This window comes from Populus euphratica, unplaced genomic scaffold (genome assembly GCF_000495115.2).
Source record: "Populus euphratica unplaced genomic scaffold, PopEup_1.0 scaffold28.1, whole genome shotgun sequence".
NCBI classification, from domain to species: Eukaryota; Viridiplantae; Streptophyta; class Magnoliopsida; order Malpighiales; family Salicaceae; genus Populus; species Populus euphratica.
The window spans coordinates 527,768-552,384 of NW_011499862.1; the positions used below are offsets into that span (position 1 = coordinate 527,768).

Sequence of the window (24,617 nt, forward strand, 5' to 3'; positions counted from 1 at the left end):
AAGAAGATATTTTTTAAAAAAAATATAAAAAAAATATAAAAAATATACAAGGAAAGTTAAAATCAAATTTTCAACTAACTCAATATTAAAAAATTTAAAAATAAAAAATAAATATAAAAAATATACAAGGAAAGCTAAAACCAAATTTTCAACTAACTCAATATTAAAAAAATAAATTTAATAAATATAATTTTAAAAAAATCATAAAAAATAAAAGGAAAAAAACATGCAGGAAAACACTATAGTCATCTATAGTGTTTCATGAGAAAATCTACCATTGTAATTTTCAACCTACTCAATATTAAAAAAAAATTAATAAAGATAATTTTAAAAAAATATATAACAAAAAAAATCATAGAGGAAAATATTTTAGTATTTAACAGTGTTTTAAAATAACTACAAAGCTAAAATTTTAACCAGTTTTGTATGAAAAAATAAATTCAGTAAAGAAAGTTTTGAAAAAAATCTATAAAAAAACACATGGGGAAACACTGTAATAAAACAAAATTATATGAGGAAATACTATAACAATTCACAATATACACAGAGGAATCTACAGTACTTTCCTTCACGTTTACGTTTTAAAGTATTGATTAATAATTAACTATCATCCTCGATAACAGAAGACAATAATTTTTCCGTTTTACTAATAATGGGTTTTTCTAAGAATTTTCCATGCACAAAGCCAAGTGTTTTGTTGATTGAGTTTTCATTTATAATTTTTTCAATCTTATTCACATTTCGAATCATAAATATTTATTACCTTCAAGAAAACCTTTAACAAATTTCTTTTTATAAAGACCTTTAATGAATGATACTTAATTAAGGAAAATAATTATCCAAATCAATCAATATTCTAGTTATCTAAGCTGTAACACACCGAGGAGAATACGAAACTGAGATATATATATAAAGCTACTAGTCCAGCTGTGGTAGAAGCTAGCTACAAGCTTCCTTTATCATGATTCATGATACCTTGCCCACTGTACAACCGCTTCTTGTCTGATGAAAAACAAGAGAAATAGAGCTTAAAAACGAGTAGCACTAGCTTTGCTACAGAGTATAGCCCTAAAAATATTTGATTTATAGAAGAAGACAGCTAAAAGGATAGTTTTAAATGCACACCAACAACCGCCTTTAACCCTTTCTTTCTTTCTTATACCCTGCAGCGCTAGCACTAGCACATTCTTTCTTGTAATTCCTCTCCTCTCAAGTAAACACAAAACCCCATTTGTTTGTTCTCTTTCTTCTCTCTCTGTCAACTCAAACTCTCTTTAACTCCAGTCTGAGCTTGCTTGCTTGCTTGTTTTTTCAATCCTGCGTTGTCAAGTATGAATAAACAGGAGGTTATGAAGATGCAGGTATATATCTCTCTCTCTATCCATTTCCTTGCTCTAAAATCTTGCTAGTTTGGACCTTTCTTTCAGTTTTTTGTTTAGTTATTGTTTCTTTGCGTGACCCTGTTGTTGTTTTTCTGTGGTTGCCTTTCATAGCAGACTCATATTTTGAAAGTGAACATAGAGTGTCACTGTGATGGGTGCAAGAAGAAAATAAAGAAGCTGCTTCAAAAAATTGAGGGTATGCTCCTTATACTGTGATCTCTCTCTCTCTCTCTCTCTCTCAAGAAAGATTTAATTTTTATGACTCTCTTCTCCGGGGAATGTTAATTAATTACTAATCTGACTAGCCATGTCTCTTGTCCTTATTTATGGAAGACTTGGATTTAATGAGATGGAGGGTCAAGAAGGTTGGAAGTTAGTTGTTCAATTGTAGAAGAGCTTGATATTTTTTAGACAGAAAATGATTTCTTCAAAAAAATCACAGCAGATGCAGAGTTGACATGCCAATGCTTTTGAAATTTTATTGGGATTTTGATTGGGAAGGACAGTCGAAAGAAAGACGGATGGCCGCTTGTAGGTTGTGTCTAGCCTTTTGGTTAGATGGTCAAATTTTCGTGGGAGATGATACTTTCAAGAAAGAAGAAGCATTGTTTAGATTATTGGGTTCTTGATTGATGGGACTTTGCCTTAGAAGAAGTGTCATTTTCTAATCTTACTTTAGTTGTTTGTCTCATAGTGCTAGACAGTTTTCATTGAATTTTACTTATGTGGTAGCAATATTTTCTTGCTCAGGGGTGTACACTACCACAGTAAATGCAGAGCAAGGGAGGGTAACTGTGACAGGAAATGTAGATCCGGCCAAACTCGTTAAAAAGCTCGAGAAGTCGGGGAAACATGCAGAGTTATGGGGTGGTCAAAAGGGCTCAAACAACTTCCAAAACCTTAATAATCAATTCAAGAACATGCAAATGGGCGGTGGCGGTGGCAAAGATAACAAGTCTGGGAAGGGTGGAAAAGGTCAACAAGGACAACAAGTACAGATGATGCAACAACAGCTGAAAGGGTCCAAGGATCCAAAGATGTCTCAAAATAAAGACCAGAAGTCAGTTAAGTTCAATCTGAATGAGGATGATTTTGATGCAAGTGATGATGAATTTGATGACGAGTTTGATGAATTTGATGATGAGTTCGACGATGAGTTCGATGATGACGAGGAAGAGTTTGGTCATGGCCATGGCCATGGCTTGCCTAACAAGATGATGCCTATGATGGGTAATGGCCATGGAGCTAATGGTATGCCAAACAAGATGATGCAGATGATGCCTATGATGGGTAATGGCCATGGACATAATTTGCCTAACAAGATGATGCCTATGATGGGTAATGGCCATGGAGCTAATGGTATGCCAAACAAGATGATGCAGATGATGCCTATGATGGGTAATGGCCATGGACCTCATGGTATGCCAACCAATATGATGCCTATGATGGGTAATGGAAATGGACCTCATGGTATGCCAAGCAACATGGTGCCCATGATGGGCAATGGAACTCAAGGTATGCCAAGCAAAATGATGCCCATGATGGGTAATGGCCAAGGACCTCATGGTATGCCAAGCAAAATGATGCCGATGATGGCCAATGGCCATGGGCCTCATGGTATGATGAGTGGACCCGGGTTTAATGATAAAAAGGGTGGCGGGGGCGGGGGTGGCGGTGGTGGAAAGGGCAAGAAAGGTGGTGGCGGTGGTGATGATGTTTTTGAGATACCTGTGGTAATGAAGGGCAAGGGAGACAATAAAGATGGGAAGGATGGCAAAGGAGGAAAGAAAGGTGGAGGTGGTGATGACAAGAACGGTAAAAGCAAGGGGGAGAACAAGAAACAAGATGGTAAAGACAAAAAAGAAAGTAAAAGAGGTGGTGGGTTCCTGGGCTTCGGTAAGAAGAGTAAGAAAGAAGACGACAGGAGTACTAATAAGACTGCTACCAATAATGGCAGTGCAGGTGTACATGGAAACAATAATGGCAATGGGCCCAAGAAAGGCGCAGGCAAAAATGGTGGGGTCCATGATATTAACAAAATGAAACAAGGGTTCCATGAAATTGATGGAGCAGGTAATGGTGGTCACAAGAATGTGGTCCATATGGGCCCGATGGGTCCGATGGGTCCAATTGGCCCCATGGCTCCGATGAGTACAATGGGCCCTATGGGCAATTATGCTAGGATGGGTAATGTACCAACAGTGCAAGGGCTGCCTGCACCAGGAGCCATGAACGGTGGCTATTATCAAGGGATGGGGGTGGCGCAAGGGCAAGGGCAAGGGCAAGGGCAAGGGAATCCTTATAATCAGCAATACATGGCAATGATGATGAATCAACAAAGGCAGCAAGGGAATGACATGTTTCAACCGATGATGTACGCCCGCCCTCAGCCGGCCGTGAACTACATGCCGCCCCCCATGCCGCCTTCTATGGCGACGGATCAGTTGACGAACTTCTTCAGCGATGAGAACACCGAAAGTTGCAGAATAATGTGAATGTGAAGTTGTTGAGAGTAGTTAGCAAGAGCATGTTCTCGTTTTGTTTTGATGGGTTAGATGTTCTTGTGATGGGTGCTCTAAGGTTTCAAAATATCAAATATGCCTATGTGACTTAAAGATAGGGGCCAATTCTTTATTTCACTCCTTGTGATATATTATCCTTCAAACTCCTTCGATTTTTACACCAGTTATTTCAACTTGATCTTTGGGCCTAATTTATGTAAATTTTTGCAGAATTTGAGTTCAAGTATACAGTGGATGATTTAATGTTGGTCATTTATAACGTCTAGCATACTTTTCTTGAAGGGTGAATCTATGACCTAGCAATAAGGTCTGGTAAAGTTCTGCTTGTTTGATCTATTTTTTTAGTTTTTAATTCTGTGTTTAGTAGTCGAGTTAGAGTTAGGGTTGTTTTAATAATAGTAGAAGAATAATAATGATTTTTTTTAAAATAAAAAAATCTTTATTCATACTGAAGTCTGTTCTTTTGACACTAGTTGTATAATCACTGTATAAAAAAACCATTTTAATCTAATATAAAAGCTTAAAAAATTATTTTAATTTAATATAAAAATTTAAATTATTAGGTGAGATTTTATTAAATAATTTATATTTTTTTAATATATTTTTTAAAGTAAAAATCATTTAGTTTGAAATTTGTATTAGTTTAGATTATCTTATAATTAATTATTTATCAATAAAGAAAGATGATGGGATTTGAATTAATAATTGTTTTATTATTAAAATTTTAATATTATATTAAAAAATTATTTTAATTTGAAATTTTTAGTTATTAAATAAAATATTAAAATATAATTTATATTATTACATGAATTTAATTTCAAATGTGAAAGCAGAGAGGGCTTAAGTGGAGAGAGGGGCCATACCAGATTTATTCATTATAAAAGGGAAAAAACAGAGGCAAGCAAGCGGCTATCGAAAAATCAAGGGGATGGGATCGCAGGTATTCAAAATCTTGGTCTCACTTTAATGATTAAAAGAGAGAGAAAATCAAATAATTCAACATAGCAATTATTTTCACAAAATAAAGATGTTTCCATGGGGATTCGCTTCTCGAGGCTGACTGGTTGCCATGCTTGTTTCCAGCAGGCTTCTGCTTCTTTGTACTGATTGATTGCCATTTCTGCGGCTTTATACCTCATCGCCCCAAACACTCTTATTTTTCTGGCAACCCCTCAACTTGGCATCATTCAGACGAGTTTTTTTATTTATTTATGTGAGGGATTCGGATTAGCTTACTAGCTTATGTGTACCATGACTAATTTTAATTCTTACAGTTCACTGAATATCCTGCAAACCCAGTAGGCATGTAAGGTACCACGGGGATAATAGGCATGTACGCCAGGGCTCGAACCTAGGTACAGTGAAAGAAAACAAGCCCTTTCCACCACTAGACCAAGTTCTAGTTTGCATTCAGACGAGTTTTTAATTTGATAATAGTTTGATTTTGTGAATTTAACTTGAAAAGAAATAATCAGTTTTCATAATACATGTGACTGTTTTTCATCTTGGCCCTCTTTCTTTCTCACCTTTTGCTTTAGTTAAGTGACTTCATTATTTTGATTTTGTTGATCTAACCCATGATCATTCTAATTATGAATATAGTTCTTGTATTATTGGAGCTATGATAGTTGCTCATTAAAAATTAATTATATTAATATAATATTTAATATGGTTTGATAAATCATATATATTCACAAAAAAATTTTATATTATTAAAAATAAAAAAATTATATAATATAAATACATGAAAAAAATGAATTATATCTACTTTACTTAACTTATATTTTTTATTGTTGTACTTACAACTGTTGCAATGACAATAAAATTACTATCATTGCAGTTTTTTTCTTTTCATATTTATTTTTATTTTTTTAAAATAATACTTTTATTTATAGGTAACAATGATATACAAGAGATTATAAATTATAAAACAAAATAAAAAGATAAAAGTCATGAAACATGTTACCATATTAAATAAACTTCCACTAAATGAGAGTGGGTTGCCATAAAATATCAATTTCTAACATATGCTTCAGATTTTGTAGGAACCTTTCATCCACTTTTATTTAAAACAATTTTTTGTAGTTTTTGGTTATTGTCCTTAAAAAAAAGATGGAAATACTATAAATAAAAATATATTTAGTTGAAAAAACAAAAATAAATAAATAAAAATAAATTTGTCTATAAGATAATATTGAAATAAATTTATGTACTTTATAATTAAAAGGTAGAGGGAACATGTCTTTATAAATAATATATATTATTTTTTATTTTTAAATTATCAATGCAAAAAATTCTCAATTTTAAAATTATTCAACTAAGATATATAAAATTAAAAATAATTATTATCATAATTTTAAAATCTAACTCGAGAATTATTATAAATTAAATACATGTTTTGGTAGGCTTAGAAGAAAGAGGATTCAACTAAGCTTTGCCTAGTTCAATTAAAAATAAAAGGTTTAGACCAGGCTAACAACAAAAGGGTTTGGAATGGCTACAAAGAAGGTTATTTATGAAATTAAAAGGTTAGGTTGGGAGGAATAGAAGAGGGTTAGATTGGAGATGAAAAGGTTAGGTAGGGAGATAAGATAGTTTGATTGGGAAATGGAGAAGAAGGCTTCGCCTATATATATATATATATTCAAAATAGCCTAACCAAGCCTTTTTATATATTCATGCACCATCACGGTCTAATACTTTAATGTATAACATCATTCATATCTTAAAGTAATAGCAATAAGGGAAACAACAAGCCATGTTCATCATTTTTTATCATAATGTTTCCTCTCTTTTTAACATCATCATCATGTTCATGATATGAACATCAAGCACCACCTTTATAAGAAGCCTGATTTCCTCGAATACAAAAATCCAAGCCCATGTTTAGGCCCAACATAAGAAATCCAAACCATGTTTAGGCCCAATTTATGCACCTACTCCTAGACGTTCCATGTCAACTGAGCTCTTTCCAATTTTTCATTGCCCAAGTGTTTCTTCGCAATCACCAGCTCATCTCTGTTTTATAGTTAATTTTTAAAATTATTTTTGATATTAATATATTAAAATAATTTTAAAACATAAAAAATTATTAACTTAAATTTTTTTTTAAAATTTTTTTAAATCATAAAAATAATTATAGTAAAGTATATTGCAACACTATGCTGAAACTATCAATGTGAATTTGTTATTTTGACCATCATTCAAAGATAAGAAATCTTTTTTTGTTTCAATACTAATATGATATAAACATTTTTTTTATTTTTTTTAAATATCTATCATGATTTATATAAGTCTAATAAATTTTTTTAATTTAATAATATAATTAAAAAATAAAATATTTACAGCGGAGACATTGCTAATCTATAAATTTGTTTAAAGAATGTAGGTACCTGTGACCATGAGCACTATAAAAATTAAACTGACTCCCTGTTCTCTTGAAAACTTTTTTAAAATATTTTTAAATCATAAAAATAATTATAGTAAAGTATATTGCAACACTATGCTGAAACTACCAATGTGAATTTGTTATTTTGACCATGATTCAAAGATAAGAAATCTTTTTTTGTTTAAATACTAATTTGATATAAACATTTCTTTTTATTTTTTTAAATATCTACCATGATTTATATAAGTCTAATAAATTTGTTTAATTTAATAATATAATTAAAAAATAAAATATTTACAGCGGAGACATTTCTAATCTATAAATTTGTTTAAAGAATGTAGGTACCTGTGACCATGAGCACTATAAAAATTAAACTGACTCCCTGTTCTTTGATGCCTGAGCATCTCCACCGGCTGGCCGAGGGTTTAATGAAACTAGAGGTTTTTGTATCATCATTTTTAACGAAGATCATTCCTTTAAAGGTTACCAGTCCCTTTGCAGCTCATAATTAATTCAATTTTCGTTAACTTTGATTTTTGAAAAGAAAGGACACATGAGATTTTTATGGAAAAATCTTTTTATTTTTTCAAATTTTCTTACCATGAAAGGAGGGACTCTTGTTACAAGACAACGTTTAACTACTGTTCTTGTTTTAGAATAAAATAAAAGAGATAAAGATATCGCAGACTAAGAGGGATGAAGATGTAAGAATAAATATGTTTTTGAGACAATTTTATATATACTTTCAAAACGAGAATCCCTTCTTTAACTGAATTCCTATGGAAGGACAGCACACCACCAAGTCTCTTCTCCTCCCTCTCTTTCATGTCTGTGTAAACATGAGATTTAGAACTAGCAACAACGGTGATTTTTGGTTTGCATGCAGATGCACTACCCCTTCAAGCCTGGGTTTAGAGCGTCCAACAATGGTTTCAGGTTTGCCTGCAGAGGCACTACCTCACAAGCATGGATTTAATCCTCCACAACAACAAAAACACACCAAGAGAAAACCCTTTGACCACCAAAGCTCCAGCAGTATTCCTTCAATGATATTGAAACAACAGTACTCTGACCGTAAGCCTCGACCAAGAAAAGAAAACAGGAGAGAGATGCATTATAGTCTTCAAGTCTCAAATTAAGTTGTTAGTTAAAATCCCAAGATATAATTTATATTATTCTCTAATAATACCAAGATCAATAGTGGTTTACGTTCGTGATTTAGACCTAGATGCCACAGTCTTCTCGTGATGAAGGAGAAGGAGAAGAAGTAACCGAGAAAAAAGATCGTGGTCAAATGTTGGATGTAATTAAAATACCGTCCGAGAATGATAACGATGATGCTTCTTCTTCAATCATCAACCATGAAAAACAAGAGAAAAATCAATACCTGATCATTTCCAAGGAAGAGTCCTCCTCTAGGGATGATCAAGCTTGTGAGGAAAAAAGAGGAAGAATAGGAAGGAAAAGCAACAAGGTTAAGATACAAGAAAAGAAGAACAATGGCAATTCCTCTTCTTCATTTACTTCTGATTCTGTTAAAGCTGCTCATTTTGTTGTTAAAAAGGATTAAGTATATATCAGATTGCTGCACTTCATGCCCATCACTGGGTTTGTGTGATGTCCCAGGTCCAATTTCTGATGACTTGGATAGCTTGATGCAAGAGCATAGTCTCGATTCAAATTTCTTCGAAGGTTTGGACTGCTGCACTGCATGCCATTTTGAGGATGATCAAAGCAGAAAAACAAGAAGTTATAATTAAAGCCTCTACATTGCTGAAAACAGAGCAAAACCATATCCATAGATCACAATAATCACAATAAAAACACATATCCAAAACAAAATGTAGTTATACAAAGCTTATATTGCCTTAAAATTTCTATTATCTTGAACCAAAAGAGATGTTTATGATTGTTTAGAAGTAATTAAAGAAACAAAAGACATGGTAGCATAGCTCCTGTAAGCCCACACGCCTCTGGAGAGTAGTAGATCATTCAACACCTGCAACACACACCTATTTTAACCTATTGGTCCAATTACCATAGGCGATCGAATGGCATCCTCTACTCCCTAGACCTAACTGCTATAATAATTTCATAAACATCCAGGTAAGAAATAGTGTTTTCTTTTTAGTTATGGGACATCTAAAGAATCTTAAACTACATTACATTAATGGGAACTCTTCCTCTTCTCATTTAAGAAGTATAATTTAGATTCGATCAATGGGGGATCCTTTACATTCTAAGTATAATGGGTTAATTTCATTTTACTCTCTTATAATGCATGGATATTATCATTTTTCTTTTCCAAATTTCTCTATCAATTTCTCTCTTAACTTTTCATCTATTTATCGATAAAAATCTTCTGTTCATTTCCGTTCTCAGAACTAACAAAAGACACCCTGATATTTTATTAATCTTAATTTTCCAAAAAATGTAGATAGTTTAACAAATAACTCCCAAATAAAAATTTACATGTAATTTGATTTTGAAAGTAAATTCACTTCAGAATCTCCTGTCTGCGACTCTGTCACAAGCCTTTGCCAAGTCGGTTTTGATAGCTAAGCTTTCAGGTTTCTTCTTTGTCTTGCGGATAGTGTGCATGAGCTCTTGTGCTAAGATAATACTACCAGGATCAGTTCGAATTGAAATGAAGGCACCCTGAACAGGATTTATTGAAGTGTCAGGCAGCGGCTTTGATGCGTTGCACTAGCACTTTAGTAAGAATTTTGTAACTGGCATCGCAAAAACTTATGGGTCTAAACTGCTTCATGCACTCGGGAACCTCCTCCTTCGTACTAAGGACAATAAATGTCTCAGCTACATTAGAAAGGCAGGAGCCGGTCCGAAAGGCATTTTGCACCATATCAATCACTTATGGCAGAATCTATCTGGGCTTAGAGCTTTGCAAGAAAATTTGCAAGGCCATTTCTGAAAGAAAATTTGCTGGAATCCATCTGGGCTTAGAGCTTTGCAAGGCTGCTGGAATCCATCTGAGCTAAGAGCTTCGCAAGGCTTAAGTCGCTAGTATAGTATTGCAATGTATTTTCAAGTAATTTAAGCACTCCTTTAACAGCATAGAGAACTTCCGAAGCAGTTACTGGTTTCAATAAATTAGAAACTTGTACCGTAGAAAGCATGGAGTTATTAGGAATATGAGGAAAAGACATGGTGACATTATCGGTATGACAGAATTAATTCTTAATGAATCTTTGTACCCCATTCTGAATTTCAACAGAATCATCAATCCAGGCTTCATCGACAATGAACTCCGGATTTCTGAACCAAGAACATCTCCTCTTGTATCAGGATATTGTTGTAATCTTCAATGAGTTCTCGTTCAAGACGACTAAGAAAATAAAAGTGCCTGAAAGATAAGTAATTCTGAATTCCTTCTATCAAGCATGAGTTCTTCTTTTTCGAAAATATTCCCAGAAAATCTTTGTTGAAGAGTTGAGCTGCATTGGCCATATTAGAGAGAGCATCCACGAGAGAAGAATTGGATTCACCCCTAGAATTTCTCACAGCAGCCTCAAAATCAGCTTGTAATGTCCAAGCAGCCTGAAAGAAGATGGCCGAGGACCCACAGGAGGTACAAAGCCATTTAAACGGAGAAGATCAGGATTGTGATCCGATTGGGTTGTAATTTAAAGAAATTGTCTGCATGTTGTCATTTTGTGGTACTCATCTTGAAAATCTTTTATTATGCATATGTATTTATATCTTGAATTAGGTGGTGACTAATTAGTTTTTCTATTAATTGTTATAATTATATATAAAAAATAATAGTTGTTTTATTGAAGGAATAAAAAAACAAAGAACGTGGGAGTTTGAACTTACGATCAAGTTATGGAAATATTGAGATTGTTGATCGAGAAAATACAAGTTTATAAAAAAGAATAAAGAACCAAGTAAACTTAGTAAATTTTATAAATCTAATTTAATTTTTAAAAGTTGCAATTCATGGAATTTCTGACTTGGATCCAATCAAGACATTAATTTCTTAATCAATTCTATGAAAAATAATAATGACAAAATTTATAGAAAAAAAATCTAAGGATGATGTAATTTAGAAAAAAAATTAAAAAAATAACACTAAATAAAATAAATAATAATTAAAAAATAAAAAATATATTTTAAAAATAAAAAATTATAAAAAATAAAATTAAAAAAATTATAAAAATCAAGAAAACCCAAACAAATATCTTAAACTTGGTTAAATTTTAAAAACTTGAAACTCTGTATTTGAGTCAAATAAAAAAGTTTATTATAAGCAAATTTAAAAATATAAATTTTTAAAACTTGTTAAAATAAAAAAAAATAGACCACCAAAAAAATAAAAATTAAATTTGATGGTAAAAAAAATAAAAAAGATTGAAATCATGAAAAAAAATTATTTATAATCTATAATAAAAAATTGTTAAGATTGAAAAATTAACAATAAAAAAATGGGATTAAATTTGATAAAAAGAAAAAAAAGAACAAAGTAGGGTAAAATCGTAAAAGAAATTAATTGAAAAAATAATTTTAAAAAATAATAATAAGGATCAAATTTAATAAATTATTTAAAATAAAAAAATCATAATAAAAATAAAAGTAATTAAATCTAAAAACCAATAAATTAAAGGTTTAGTTTTGAATTTTTAAAACTGAAAATTTTAGTGGGAAGACAAAATAAAAAGGAAAAATAATAATTATATGCGCCAACCACCATGGTACAAGTGTTGTCTCATTTAGCTCAAGATTTGCCTTTCAATTGCCACCTTAATAGTTCTCACATATTGCCTGAACAACACTAAATTATTTATATGCTGGCGCTTGACACACTAGCAGTTTTTTTAAATTATATTTAATAAATATAATTTATGACAATGCTTCTAATACCCTTAAAAATTTCAATAAAAAAATAAAAAAATAAAAAATCCAAGAGTTCAATTAGTTTTGTATTTTATTTTAAAATTAAATTAGTATTTTTATTGTGTAAAATATAACAAATTTACCCTTCTAACCCTATATATATTTTTAAAAAATTGTGTAATAGTAAAAAGATTATCTCATCCCTCAAATCTTATTGGTTGCCTTTTCACAGGGGTAAAGTTGTAATTACGGTATAAATTTAATTTTTTGTTTCGTTAATCCAATCAGTCACTTGTTCAAACAACCCGTATAACAGACCCGGGCAACCGTTCTTCAGTTGCCCTTTTCTTCTCCGATGTAGCAAAATCAAAGGTAAGGACATGTTAATAATTTTATCTTTGTTTTTTCTTTTCTGTACTAAACACTCAGTTTTGTCCTGCAAAGCTTAAATTAATGAACTTTCGTTTAATTAATAATGTCTTGTTTGGCTTTTTTGGTGGGTAATTTTATTGTTCCAATATGAGCATCCATTTTTGTTGAAAAAGAGCTTAATTCTTGGTTATTTTAAGACCCATTATCTTGTACAATAGTAAAATCCCATTTCTTTTATGCAATGAATTGATGAGTGTATTTGGTTATTGCTTGGCTAGTATCTCTTTTAGATGTTGAGAGCTAGCTGCCCCATCTGATCCATTCAGGTCCCATTGGCGTTTGTGGGCAATGGAAAATACAGATGGGGCAGTCTCGACAGACACGGCTGCTGCCCCTAGCGTCAGCTTTGTTTTCATGCCAAAAAGTTTGGTTTCCAATGAAAGTTTTGATCTTGGAGGTTGTAATGGTTGAAGTCTTGGGCTGCAACATTGTAGTTGTGTCTGAGTTTGAGAGTATTCCAGTTACTTAATGTCAAACTGTTGAAAGATTAAATGAACAAAGGCCACTTTTTTTTTGTATGAAGTGGATTAGTAATTTTGTGTTGTATGATTTTTTGGTGCTGATTGGGAATTGTAACATTCATTTGAAAGGAACTTACTTTGGCTGTTTTTTTTTTAATGCATGGTAATAAATTTATGTACTAGTTACTAAGTTGGTGAATTGATTTTGTATTAGCGAGTATATATGTTCAGCCAAAATTGTGGTTATAGTGAAAATCTGGAACTTGGATGCTGTAGGGAAAGAAAATGGCTAGCCAAATGCTTCTGATTAATGATCGAATGAGAATTAATTGGACATCAACGATGGAGCGGTATTTCATTGATCTTATGTTAGATCAGTTGCATAGGGGAAATAGAATGGGTCACACCTTCAACAAACAAGCTTGGACGGATATGCTGACCATGTTCAATTCAAGATTCGGGACTAAATATGACCGAGACACCTTGAAAAGTCATTATTCAAATTTGTGGAAGCAATACAATGATGTGAAGAATCTTCTTGAACAGAGTGGATTTTCTTGGGATGATAATCGAAAAATGGTTGTAGCTAGTGATGATGCATGGGCAACCATTATCAAGGTCTGGCAAGTCATTTTTCACGGGTTGTTGTTTTTTATTCCTCTGGCTTTGTGGGAAAGTCAACTGATGAAATATGTGTGCAGGCGAACCCTGATGCACAGTACTATTGGAGGAAGTTTTTGGTGAACTTCAATGATTTGTGCTTGATATTTGCATATACAACAGCAGATGGAAGATACAGCCGTTCAAGTCATGATATAGACTTGGATGATGATATTCAAGGCCTGAACTTTGGTATGTTTTTGTTTAAAATGCATGCGCAGTGAGGTTGTGTTTCTATTGGCATCTGAACTTGAGTAACGTCTATGATTCTTTATGCAAGGCTTTTTTTTTACAAGCTCCACCTTTTTGGTCGTTTATAGTTACATGATACTGTTGCTGCTGTTATTTATAGTACTTGAGGCAAATGGCCATTTATCATCTCCAACACATTACCTTCGTTTCACTTGAAGGCAGCCATAGGCTTCTACTTCTTAGCATAATTAGCATGCCCAAAAGCCTGAAGCTAAGCTAAATACCTTCAAGTTCCATGGCTTTTATCAGCCTTGTTTACAGTTTTCTTAACATTTTTGTAATAAGAATGTAATAGTTTATATTTAATGACAAGATTCTACTTCTTTTTTCAGAAATTGTGTATCATTGTCTAAATTAAATAAGAACTATTTTGGGTTTGATCACATCTATTTTAGCTATTAGTATTTACATCTCACAGCAAATTTTCGTTTTTTATGAAGAAATGTCTCACGGACCAATTTCTTTCTCAAATGTAGATGCTGGAATGGGTGGCTTTCCCTCAGAAAGCACTAATTGTGTGAAGGCAAAGTGGACATCAGCCATGGACCGATTTTTTCTTGAGCTTATGTTGGTCCAAGTCAAAAAAGGAAGCAAAAACAATAATACATTCAGCAAAGAAGCATGGAAAGACATGCTTACTTTGTTCAATGCAAAATTTTGTTCTCAATATGGAAAAAATGTTCTGAAGCGCCGCTATAAGAAACTGTTCAAGTACTATTGTGAGATGAGAAGTCTACTTGAGAGAAAGGTATTTCAGGTTATATATTGTTAAATCCTATTTGAAATTTTACTTCATACTGGTACATTTGTACTCACTATTGTAGATGTAGGCACACCCTGATATGCATTCATATAGAAAGAAGACCTTACTAAACTATCAAGATTTGAGCTTGGTTTATGGAAATGAACTCATCAGTGGACATCAAGGTTGCATGCAACAAGATGAAAACTTTGAAGATGTGACCTTACAAGTTAAAACTGGTAAGTTTAATGAATGTTTTTGAAAAGCCAGGTTTAGTTATGAAGTTTGTGGAACTGATTTGTGAGATGTTTGCTTTTTTGCTTTCTAAAATTAATTTCCATGATTTATTGAAGTCACTATATATTTTGCAAATGAATTTTTCACATACAAACCGATTTTATCATTTATGCAGACAGAAATAAGGGTTACCATCATTCTGTTCGAAGTGACGCGGGACCATGTTGGAAATCATCAATGGACCGCTACTTTATTGATTTGTTGCAAAACCAGGCGCTTATAGGGAATAAAATTGGTCATGAATTGACAACTGAAGCATGGGTTGAATTAACCAGGTTGTTCAAAGCAAAATTCGGGTCACAATATGATGATAACATCCTGAAAAATCAGTTCAACCATTTGAGGACGCGCTATAATGACATAAGATTTCTTCTCGAGCAGAGCGGCTTTTCTTGGGATGAAACTCAAGACATGGTAACTGCTGAAGATTGTGTTTGGGATTCTTACACCAAGGTGAATTTCCATCTTTTCATTTATCCGAAATGTCTTCAGCATTATTTTGTAACTTACAAGTAATATATGCAGGTGTATCCTCATGTTCGATCATACAGAAATAAATCTGTTGCAAGCTACTACAAGCTATGTGTTATATACGGGGAAGAAAGTTCCAGTGGAAGATACAGTGACATGGCTCAACAGGCCGATACTGACAGCAAAGCTCCAGTGTTGATGGTTGGTATGTTTTTATTCAGCCATGAAAATTAGAATAAAAATAATTTTGCATGGAATTCAAAGCATATTATCTCAAACCATGAGATTGACAGGTACAAATTGAGTGAAAGTGCCTCTTATATCAAGTCTGTCTGAATGAGGACAATGTTGTATGATGCAAGTTGTTACTTGTGCTGGTATGTCCAGTATAATTGCTGCATAGCTGCTTTTATTATCTCTAATATATTCCCCTTTCCCTAAAGCTTTCAACCTTTTCTTTCCCCCCGTTCCAATAATGTTCGTGTACTTTGAAAGGTCAATTTGAATGTTGTTTCATGATAGGGGCATTTGCTTTCTTTACATGGAAGAAGTAAAAGAAGGAAAGGCTAATGTTGGAAAATATATCCTATTTATAAGGGAAAATAGATTAATCATCAATGCCCCTATAATATTAACTACTTCAGTTAGAACATTGTGTTATTTAATATTTACTTTTAATGGTATTTTCATTATCAATGAAGTAAGTAATGCATGCCATTAATTCTGTTTTAGAAGGTAATCTATCTAAAAAAATTGTAAGCTTTGTACCTTAAAAAAATAAAATGTGTTAGATTTAGCTATATATATTCCTAAAATGGTGTAAGAGTGACATTGTTTGGTATGAGTTACTGTTTTACTTACCTTGCATTTCACACTCTAATTCTTTCTTCTGCGAGAATTATACTCTCTGTTTCACTGCTTCAAAACTCACAATTCCAAAACAATTCCGAACCTTACCTTAAATTTACTTCCATCAGAATGGACATGAATCATTCTAGAGAATTGAAACTCTTTTTTTTTTTTTTTTTATCATCAGAATTGGAATTTATTTAAAATATATTCTATTAAGAGAACTAGAAAGTTGTAATAAAGTGGTATCAATATGAGATCATCAATCTCAATTGTTATGATTACAAGATTTTTTTTTTCTTTGCAGGAGAAGAGGACCAATGCCTTGCAAATGGCGATTGTTCAAAGCCAGATTGGACACCTTCAATGGACCGCTATTTTATCGATCTTATGTTAGACCAAGTTCATAGAGGGAATAAGAGCAGTTACACTTTGGATGATCAAGCTTGGATTGATATGGCTGTTATGCTCAATGAAAGATTTGGATCACAACATGAAAAAGATATGCTGAGGCAGCGCCATGAAAGTTTGGGAAAGCTTTTTAATGGCATGAAGAATCTTCTCGGTCAGAAAGGGTTTTCTTGGAATGAAACACAGCAGTTAGTCAAAGCATATGATGATGTTTGGGAGGCTTATACGAAGGTGCTTTGTTTGTTTTTGATTTTATGACTGCCGTTTACAGTTCACAAATGGCTAACATATGGTACAATGTAGGAACATCCTAATGCCAGATCATACAGATCCACTCCAAAGCCAGATTACAATGACTTGTACTTGATTTATGGAAATTCAATTTCAGATGAAGGCCATAACCAATCAGGTCAAGGTACTGGCTGTATTGGTGGTTGTGAGTTTTATTTTTCCAAAGGTTTTTGGTACTTTGTGTTTTCTTTTCTTTTCTTTTTTCCATTTTTGCTCACTATAGACTTGTAAGATGCTCTATTATAATTGTCGAATGTGTGTGAAACATCTTGCTATCATGAATAAACAATCCTACTAATTAATTATTTACATGGCTAAAATCTTTTATTGCTTTTGTTCTGAAATTTCTTAAAGGAGCCGAAAATTGCAATCGCGGCTGCTGGAATGCTGATTGGACACCACCAATGGACCAATTATTTATAGATCTAATGCTAGAACATGTTCGTCAAGGAAGTATGGTTGATCAAAGATTTAATAAACAAGCCTGGAGTGATATGGTTTCAAAGTTTAGTGCTGCATTTGGGTCTCAGCATGACCAATATGTCTTAGAAAGGCGTTTTATGAATTTAAGGAAGCTATTTGGTGATATGAAAAATTTACTTGATCAGAGTGGATTTGCTTGGGATGACCAAAGACACATGATAATTGCTGGTGACAGTCTTTGGAATGCTTATCTGAAGGTACTTTTTCTGAATTTAATAATGCCCACACAAATGATGTGGTGATAAATAAAAAAATTTCACCTTGTAAGTGCAGGATTACCCTGATGCACATCCATACCGCAATAGGGCTCTTCCTAATTACAATGATTTGTTCTTGATATATGGAGACAAAAACAATCATGAGAGTAACCACCATCACTCAGTGGTTGGCAATGGCCATGTCTTCGGATCAAATGTTGGTATGTACATATCTCTCTCCCATCCCAACTCCTTTTCTTTTCAATTTTTTATGATGAACAAGACATACAAGTATTGTGTATTAATTGCTACTGTGAAGATAATGCCGTTGGTAATACAAAAGATACCCTAAATGAACTATTTATTTTTTCCTTTGGATTGACAGATGACGAAGATGGGCTATCCCCAATTGATTCTAATCATCCATGGATAAATTGGACAAAACCGATGGAAATATATTTTATAAAACTCATGTCAGAGCAGGTGCTTGAAGGGAACAAAAACCATGAGACATTCAATGAGCAAGCTTGGTCCTGGATAGTTGCAGCATTCAATGAAAAATTTGGACTTCTATGTGAGAGAGATGATGTTGAAAGCTGGTATCTAAGCTTGATGAAAGAGTATAGCAACATTACAAATATTCTCAATCAGAACGGTTTTTCTTGGGATGAAACAGAACAGATGGTGATAGCTGACAATGATGACTGGTCTGCTTATATCAAGGTATGTTCCCTTGTCGAACATAAAATTGTCGTCCTGGCTTCCAGCCTTAATTTCCCTAGCATGGTATGGATGGCCTTTTATGTCATTTAACCATTAGAAATTAGAGAGTAGTGCTAGATAATTGTACTTCTGCTTGCAAAATAACAATAACAGTGGTAGTTGTAAATAAATAAATAAAATCTATACAGGTACTTTTCTGGATGAAGAGATTGCAACTGTTATTTCAGTCCTTACAATTCCTCCCCCGAAATTTTATTAGCTTCACATTTTATGAAAATTTTCTGCAGGAACACCCAGGTGCAATGAAATACAAGGACAGGGTCCTGGGTAGTTACAACGATCTTTGTGTAATATATGGTAATCGAGTGGCAGCAGGGAGAGCAAGTTACTTGGGTGTAAACACGGTGATTGACAACAATGCCTTAGATAATGGGATTGATGGTGTTTTTGGAGATGCACCATACCCTACTGGAAAGCTTGAAATATCTGATCAAAGGCATAAACGGAAGTCTCTGTCTTCCTCCAGAACGATGTCTTCAAGGAAAGTTAACAGACCTAAGCGAGGAGAGGCTAAAGAACCAGTTGGTCTGAAACCAATGGGAGTTATGGAGGAGCACAACGAAGAACGGATCTCAATTGAGGAAATTGTCAATGCACTTCAAGTTATACCAGACATGGATGATGAGAACTTCTTGGAAGCTTGTAAACTTCTAGAAAATGAGGAAAAAGCCAAGGTATTTGTGGCAATGGACATAAAACAGAGAAGGAAATGGCTATTTAGAAAGCTTTACAGATAGCATTATCATATGTCTGACTTAGCTACTGTGATTATCATTGTACAGTTCAAAGTTTGGTCTGTGTAAAATAGTAGGTCCAGTGCTAATGTAAATCTTTTTTCTTTTCTTTTGCCACTTACACTGAAACCTGATCTCCCCTCATTTCCTTCCAGTGTTCTTGTTTAGTGGTACAGTGTTTCTTTGCCTAAAACGTGGGGAGTTTATCATCAACATGAAGGATTTGAACTTGAGATTTGCCAAGAGCATTTTGGGTAGCTTTTGGAAGCATACTCGATTATCTATAGAGTAAACATAAATCCTAAGAAAAGTGGTTGCAAGTTTACCCTGTTGGTCTGATGTTCTTGTGTCGGTGGTCAAAATAACAGATGGAGCCAGCAATCCCTAAAAATTTTGCCTGGTCAACTCTACTATCTTTTGATCTTCTTGCTCAGCATTCGTGACAGCTCTACATCTTTCGTTCATAGTTAATAAATCCAAGTCTAACTTAATGGGTTTATTCGATGATGATACTTAATTTAAGAAGTGAAGGTTTTTTTTTTTAAATTGATATGGTTAAACGTTGATCGACGGATCATCATCAAACCTTATAAACTCCATTTTCTGTGATTGCATTTGTGTTTTTGCTTTTTGGACTGATGGGATATCTGTCAGTTATCACTCGGTCCAGATTTCAAGTGCCTAGGTTTTGGGTTTCTGCCTTGTTGGGTTTAATTTTTTAAAATAGTGAAGTGTTAAATATGACTCGGACAAGAAATTAAATTTAAAATTAATTTAATATTAACAAATAAAATAAAAAAATTATCAGATAAAAAAATATATCAAACATGATAAGAAACAAAAATAACAAAATAAAAAAAATTATAAATTATTTTAAATAAAAAATAACAAGTAAAATAATAAAAGATAAAACCATGTAATAGATAAAAAAAATTTGTGCTTGAATATATAATGTTTTTCTACTCCAGTATGTGAAGGAGCTAAAATATAGTTTTATATTAAAAAAGAAAAATAAAATATGCTTTCAATGCCTTTATTTTTTTTATACTTCAATTACCGAAGGTCGCTTTATAAAAAAAATTTCCTTTATCCTTTCTTTTGTAAATACAAACACTTTATTCTATCCTGTTTCATTAATTCTATTTTCCAGTCATGGAAACGCGTTAAGATTATTGTCATAATTAAGCATAAAAACAATAAAAATTATCATTCACATCCTGACAAGATCTGAGAACCAAAATGAAAATCATCAATCAAATGAAAGATCATAAATTTAATTCAGTCAAAGCGACAGCCTGCCTCTCTCTATCTCTCTCTCACTAACACAATGAAAAGAGGCAAACAAATCAGCTTCAAAGGCCTAAACTTTGTATGAAATGGCATGGCCTTCTCTGTCCCTCCTCTCCTTAACACCATTGTAGCAATCTCCATAACCCTCATCTCCACTCTCATCTTCTCAAAATCCCAACTTTACCCCACCCCGTCTCCTCAAATTCCCCATAGATCCCTCCTCTCTCAAAATCAAGATCAAAACTTCACTCTCTCTTGCACCTCTTTGCCCTCTTCAAATGGCTTTATTGACTACCTTTCCCTTCACTTTTGCCTCTTCAAGGAGAAGTTTTTGCTTTCAATTCCTTGCCTTTCATTATTTGTGCTTCTTCATTTTTATGTTCTTATTGAAACAGCACAATCCCATTTCTCTATAGTTACAACAAAGCTAACCCATCATTTAAATCTCTCTCCAAGTATGGGAGGTGTGACCCTTTTGGCTTTAGGTAATGGGGCACCTGATGTTTTTGCATCACTTGCTGCTGTTAGGTCAGGGCAATATAGAACTGGGTTTGGTGCTATATTGTCTGCCGGGACTTTTGTTTCTGCCCTTGTTGTTGGTTTTGTTGCTATTTATGCTGCACCATTTAATGTGGATCCTGCTTCTTTTATAAGAGATGTTGGGTTTTATTTGTTAGGTGCTTTGATTTTGTTTTATGTTTATTTGAGTGGGGAGATATTCTTTTGGCAGGCTGTTGGGTTTGTTGGGTTTTATTTGTTTTTCGTTGGGTTTGTGTTTTGGATGGATTTGGGAAGTGGTAGTATTGCTGCTGCTGGCGGTGCCGGTGGTGTTGATAGAAGGGATGCAAGAGAAATGGATTGCGAAAGAGGTGGTGAAGTGGTTATGGGGAGTTTGGCAGGTGAGAAGGAGCATTCGGGATGTTTTGAGAGGGCTTATGGAAAGGTAATGCCTTGTGATTTGGCTTGTGTTTTCTCTTTCTTCTTCTTCTTCTTCTTATCTATTGGATTATCCAGTTTAGATAAATGGAATGCTGTATGTGTTGTTTCGAAGTTAATGCTATGAGAGATGAATGAATTTAGTATTGTTACATTTGGTTAATGTCAAGTATCATGTGATTTGACAATGAAAAACTGAAGCATATTCACTTGGATACTGTTCTGAAATCTTAACATGATTGAAGTTCTCATTTATTGGGCTAAAAATTATTTTTGTAACATGGGTGAACCTCTATTAGGAATGTGGACGTGGTTAAAAAAATTATCTTCTCCATTTCTCTTTTCAATGTTTTGATATTCAAACAGATAGATACAAATATAATTTTTGCTAATTCATAATAAATTCTTGGAGTTTCTGTTTCTGTCAACATTGGTGAAGAGAGCAGAAATTCGTATCTCTTGAAGTTTACTCTGTTAGCCACTTATGAAGGGAATCTGTAACGTTTCTTTTCGTATCTCATGAAGTTTACTCTGTTAGCCACTTATGAAGGGAATTTGTAGCGTTTCTTTCACTTCTGAGAAACCTCATTCTGTTCGGTTAGTGTTAGAATAGAATAATACCAATGGCCCTCTAGGCTTGCTCAATCAAATTGAATAAGTCATTCCATGAAGTTTAAAACGTCCTGGGCTTGCAACTAAATGGTGCAAGTTTGAGTGTACGTTTAATCACTTGATCCAAGGAATGTTTAACGATGGGAATCTTTAATTTTCCATGCATGGAACCATAATTCGGATATAGCCCATATACATTGTGATCATTTTTCATTCGACATATCTTTATTGAGTTTGAATTGAGGATTTTAAATGACTGATGTTATTTTCAGATTGGTGTAAAAAGTTTTGATATTTCAGGGGTTTCCTTCTTTTTGAGTTTTTTAATCTCATCTTAGTCTAGGGCTGCCTCTGTTGTGGCTTTACTCTAGACAACAGATTTAGCATAAGACTATGCCTTGAGACTGATATAAAGTGACTAATACAGGGGGGCAAACACTAACAAAACCATTTGTATAAATTATGACTGTATTGAATGCTGGTTTTTAACTTTGGGCTTTAACTTTTGACCCAGAAGAATATGTTATCGTTATGCTGCCCAAGTAAGAATACTTTGTGTTGCTTTTCTTGTATTTTGGGAGGCTCTTTGGCTTCATAAGCAATCCAGTTCATCTCTCATTGTTGTGAATTGTCATGCATTCGTTTCTTGCTTCACAATGAGTTTCCTAATTATATTTATATTTAGATCATTTTATATATGATAAGTATTAGAAGCCTTCTTTTCTGATTTATGTTTCTGTCATTTGTACAGATCTCAAAAGTATGGGAGTTTCCTGTCTCTTTTCTTCTGAAGCTCACAATTCCTCAAAGTGCACCTTTGGAATGGAACAGGTTCTACATATCTGCCAACATTGCTCTTTGCCCAGTAGCTCTTTTGTATGCTTGCAACTCATTCATGCCATTAGATCATCCCATTGTATTCCTCTTTCCAAACTCTCATTTCCCTCTCTGGTTCATAGTACTTTTGGCAAGCTCTTCACTCGCAGCTCTGCACTTCATACTTGAAAAGGAACCACCAAAGAACGAGCAAATATCAGTGGTGCTTGTGGCATTTGTAATGAGTGTCTTTTGGATATCTGCTATTGCTGGTGAACTTCTCAACTGCCTGGAAGCACTTGGGATACTTCTTGAAGTGCCCCCATCTCTCCTTGGGCTTACAGTACTTGCTTGGGGAAACTCTGTGGGTGATCTAGTTGCTGATGTTGCAGTTGCCAAAGCTGGCCAGCCAGCTATGGCCATGGCTGGATGCTTTGCTGGACCAATGTTTAACATGCTTGTTGGGCTTGGATCAGCTTTGGTGATACTAACAGCTGATGTTTATCCAAAAGCTTATAAACTCCATTTCCACGTTGGTATTGTGATTGCATTTGTGTTTTTGCTTTTTGGACTGATGGGATCTCTGTTAGTCATCACTTGGTCCAGATTTCGAGTGCCTAGGTTTTGGGGTTTCTGCCTTGTTGGGCTTTATGTCTTTTTTATGGCAGTTAGCTTAGTGATAGCTATGTTCTCAGGGTGATTGGTTTGATTCACAAAGTTGAAAATATGTTGCAAATTTGTCATCCATAAAGGGGAGGGGACATATACAAGCCTTGATGCTGGATGATAAAGATTATGGAATTTTTTATCTGTAATCTGAAAATAGCTATAGTTTGTATCTAGAGAATTGAGTGTGTTCATTTCCTTCCCCTCAAATTTTCCATAACTTCTGCATTTTATTATAAACACCATTTCCATGCATGTACAAATATATTTGTAATAGGAAATGTTTGAGAAACATGGTAATTTATTGTCTTGAATTTGATCGATACTTCAGTTTTGTCAATTTGCATCATGATTCTGTTTTATATGCTGATCTTCGTCCCATGCTTATGTTTCCTTGTCATAACTTCTTTTTTGAAACTTTGCTAGATACTAGTTGCTGAGTACTGATTTCTGATCCTTGTTATTTTCTTTTGGCTAATGAATCGCTTCCTTATCAGCTAATATGTGATGGTGTTCGTAAGATATGTAAAATTCTTTTCTAGCCAAAACATGTTTGCAGAGAGTTGAGTTGTCTTGGACAAGCCAGTAACAGAGCTTATGAATGTCTCACAAATATGAAATATGCACTCGAAAACCAGTGAAATCTGACACCAGAAACGGTGGTGATGGTCTTCCTCGTGCTAAATGCTAGTTTGATTCTCAGGTTTCCAGTATTCTAAGATTGGTTAATGCTCTAACATGGAGGCTTTGACTGTGCTCTGGGTTGACCATTCACGTCTTTGTTGGAAGAGGAGAAATCCAAAATGCTTCCAACCATCTTTAGAGTTTGAACAACTATTTGGATCTTTTACAGTTGTTTGCTTCATGCTTGCCTGATCAAATCTGTATGAGGTAGGGTTGAATAAGAAACAAGTGTCATAGAGTTTCGGCATGAGCAAGGACATATTGAAAACCAGAAAATTGTTAAGAGGCACACCAGATTTAGCCATTACTAGATAGGGGCGGTGTTACACTGGTGCTCGCCCAGATTTTTTTCAACATAAAAATTAAAAATAAAAATTGAGTTATTGGCTTGGATGAGTGTAATA

At 33.7% G+C, this 24,617-nt stretch overlaps 3 protein-coding genes across 12 annotated transcripts; all 3 read left to right on the forward strand.

The window, feature by feature from the left end:
* Positions 1-920: 920 nt before the first annotated feature.
* On the forward strand, positions 921-4,127 carry LOC105125007 (collagen alpha-1(XI) chain-like). Of its 10 annotated transcripts, none has more exons than XM_011025260.1 (5): positions 921-1,361; positions 1,494-1,578; positions 2,133-2,467; positions 2,510-2,865; positions 2,908-4,127. In XM_011025260.1, exons 1-5 carry the CDS (start codon positions 1,332-1,334, stop codon positions 3,875-3,877), a joined length of 1,776 nt encoding a protein of 591 aa, XP_011023562.1. In that variant the 5' UTR covers positions 921-1,331; the 3' UTR covers positions 3,878-4,127. The 10 variants fall into 10 exon arrangements, with proteins under 10 accessions (XP_011023562.1, XP_011023564.1, XP_011023566.1 ...); XM_011025262.1 differs by having other exon boundaries at positions 922-1,361; positions 2,133-2,641; positions 2,696-2,865; XM_011025264.1 differs by having other exon boundaries at positions 922-1,361; positions 2,133-2,578; positions 2,693-2,865.
* An 8,314-nt stretch (positions 4,128-12,441) lies between these two features.
* Positions 12,442-19,439, forward strand: LOC105125008 (uncharacterized). Its single transcript, XM_011025267.1, has 13 exons — positions 12,442-12,518; positions 13,316-13,657; positions 13,741-13,891; positions 14,428-14,699; positions 14,782-14,932; positions 15,106-15,443; positions 15,516-15,666; positions 16,618-16,952; positions 17,025-17,136; positions 17,367-17,692; positions 17,769-17,913; positions 18,078-18,415; positions 18,703-19,439. Exons 2-13 carry the CDS (start codon positions 13,325-13,327, stop codon positions 19,210-19,212), a joined length of 3,162 nt encoding a protein of 1,053 aa, XP_011023569.1. The 5' UTR covers positions 12,442-12,518; positions 13,316-13,324; the 3' UTR covers positions 19,213-19,439.
* Positions 19,440-20,458: 1,019 nt separating this feature from the next.
* Positions 20,459-23,878, forward strand: CAX11 (cation exchanger 11). Its single transcript, XM_011025268.1, has 2 exons — positions 20,459-21,442; positions 22,799-23,878. The coding sequence occupies exons 1-2, from the start codon at positions 20,591-20,593 to the stop codon at positions 23,561-23,563; spliced, it is 1,617 nt and encodes a 538-aa protein (XP_011023570.1). The 5' UTR covers positions 20,459-20,590; the 3' UTR covers positions 23,564-23,878.
* Positions 23,879-24,617: the final 739 nt, after the last annotated feature.

Coding starts and splice junctions, on each gene's coding strand:
- CAX11 (XM_011025268.1), top strand. CDS start 20,591: ATGGCCTTCTCTGTCCCTCCTCTCCTTAACACCATTGTAGCAATCTCC. Junction 21,443..22,798: donor TTGAGAGGGCTTATGGAAAG/GTAATGCCTTGT, acceptor TCATTTGTACAG/ATCTCAAAAGTATGGGAGTT.
- LOC105125007 (XM_011025255.1), top strand. CDS start 1,332: ATGAATAAACAGGAGGTTATGAAGATGCAG. Junction 1,362..1,493: donor AGGAGGTTATGAAGATGCAG/GTATATATCTCT, acceptor TGCCTTTCATAG/CAGACTCATATTTTGAAAGT. Junction 1,579..2,132: donor GCTGCTTCAAAAAATTGAGG/GTATGCTCCTTA, acceptor TTTCTTGCTCAG/GGGTGTACACTACCACAGTA.
- LOC105125008 (XM_011025267.1), top strand. CDS start 13,325: ATGGCTAGCCAAATGCTTCTGATTAATGATCGAATGAGAATTAATTGG. Junction 16,953..17,024: donor TTTGGGAGGCTTATACGAAG/GTGCTTTGTTTG, acceptor GGTACAATGTAG/GAACATCCTAATGCCAGATC. Junction 17,137..17,366: donor CCATAACCAATCAGGTCAAG/GTACTGGCTGTA, acceptor AATTTCTTAAAG/GAGCCGAAAATTGCAATCGC.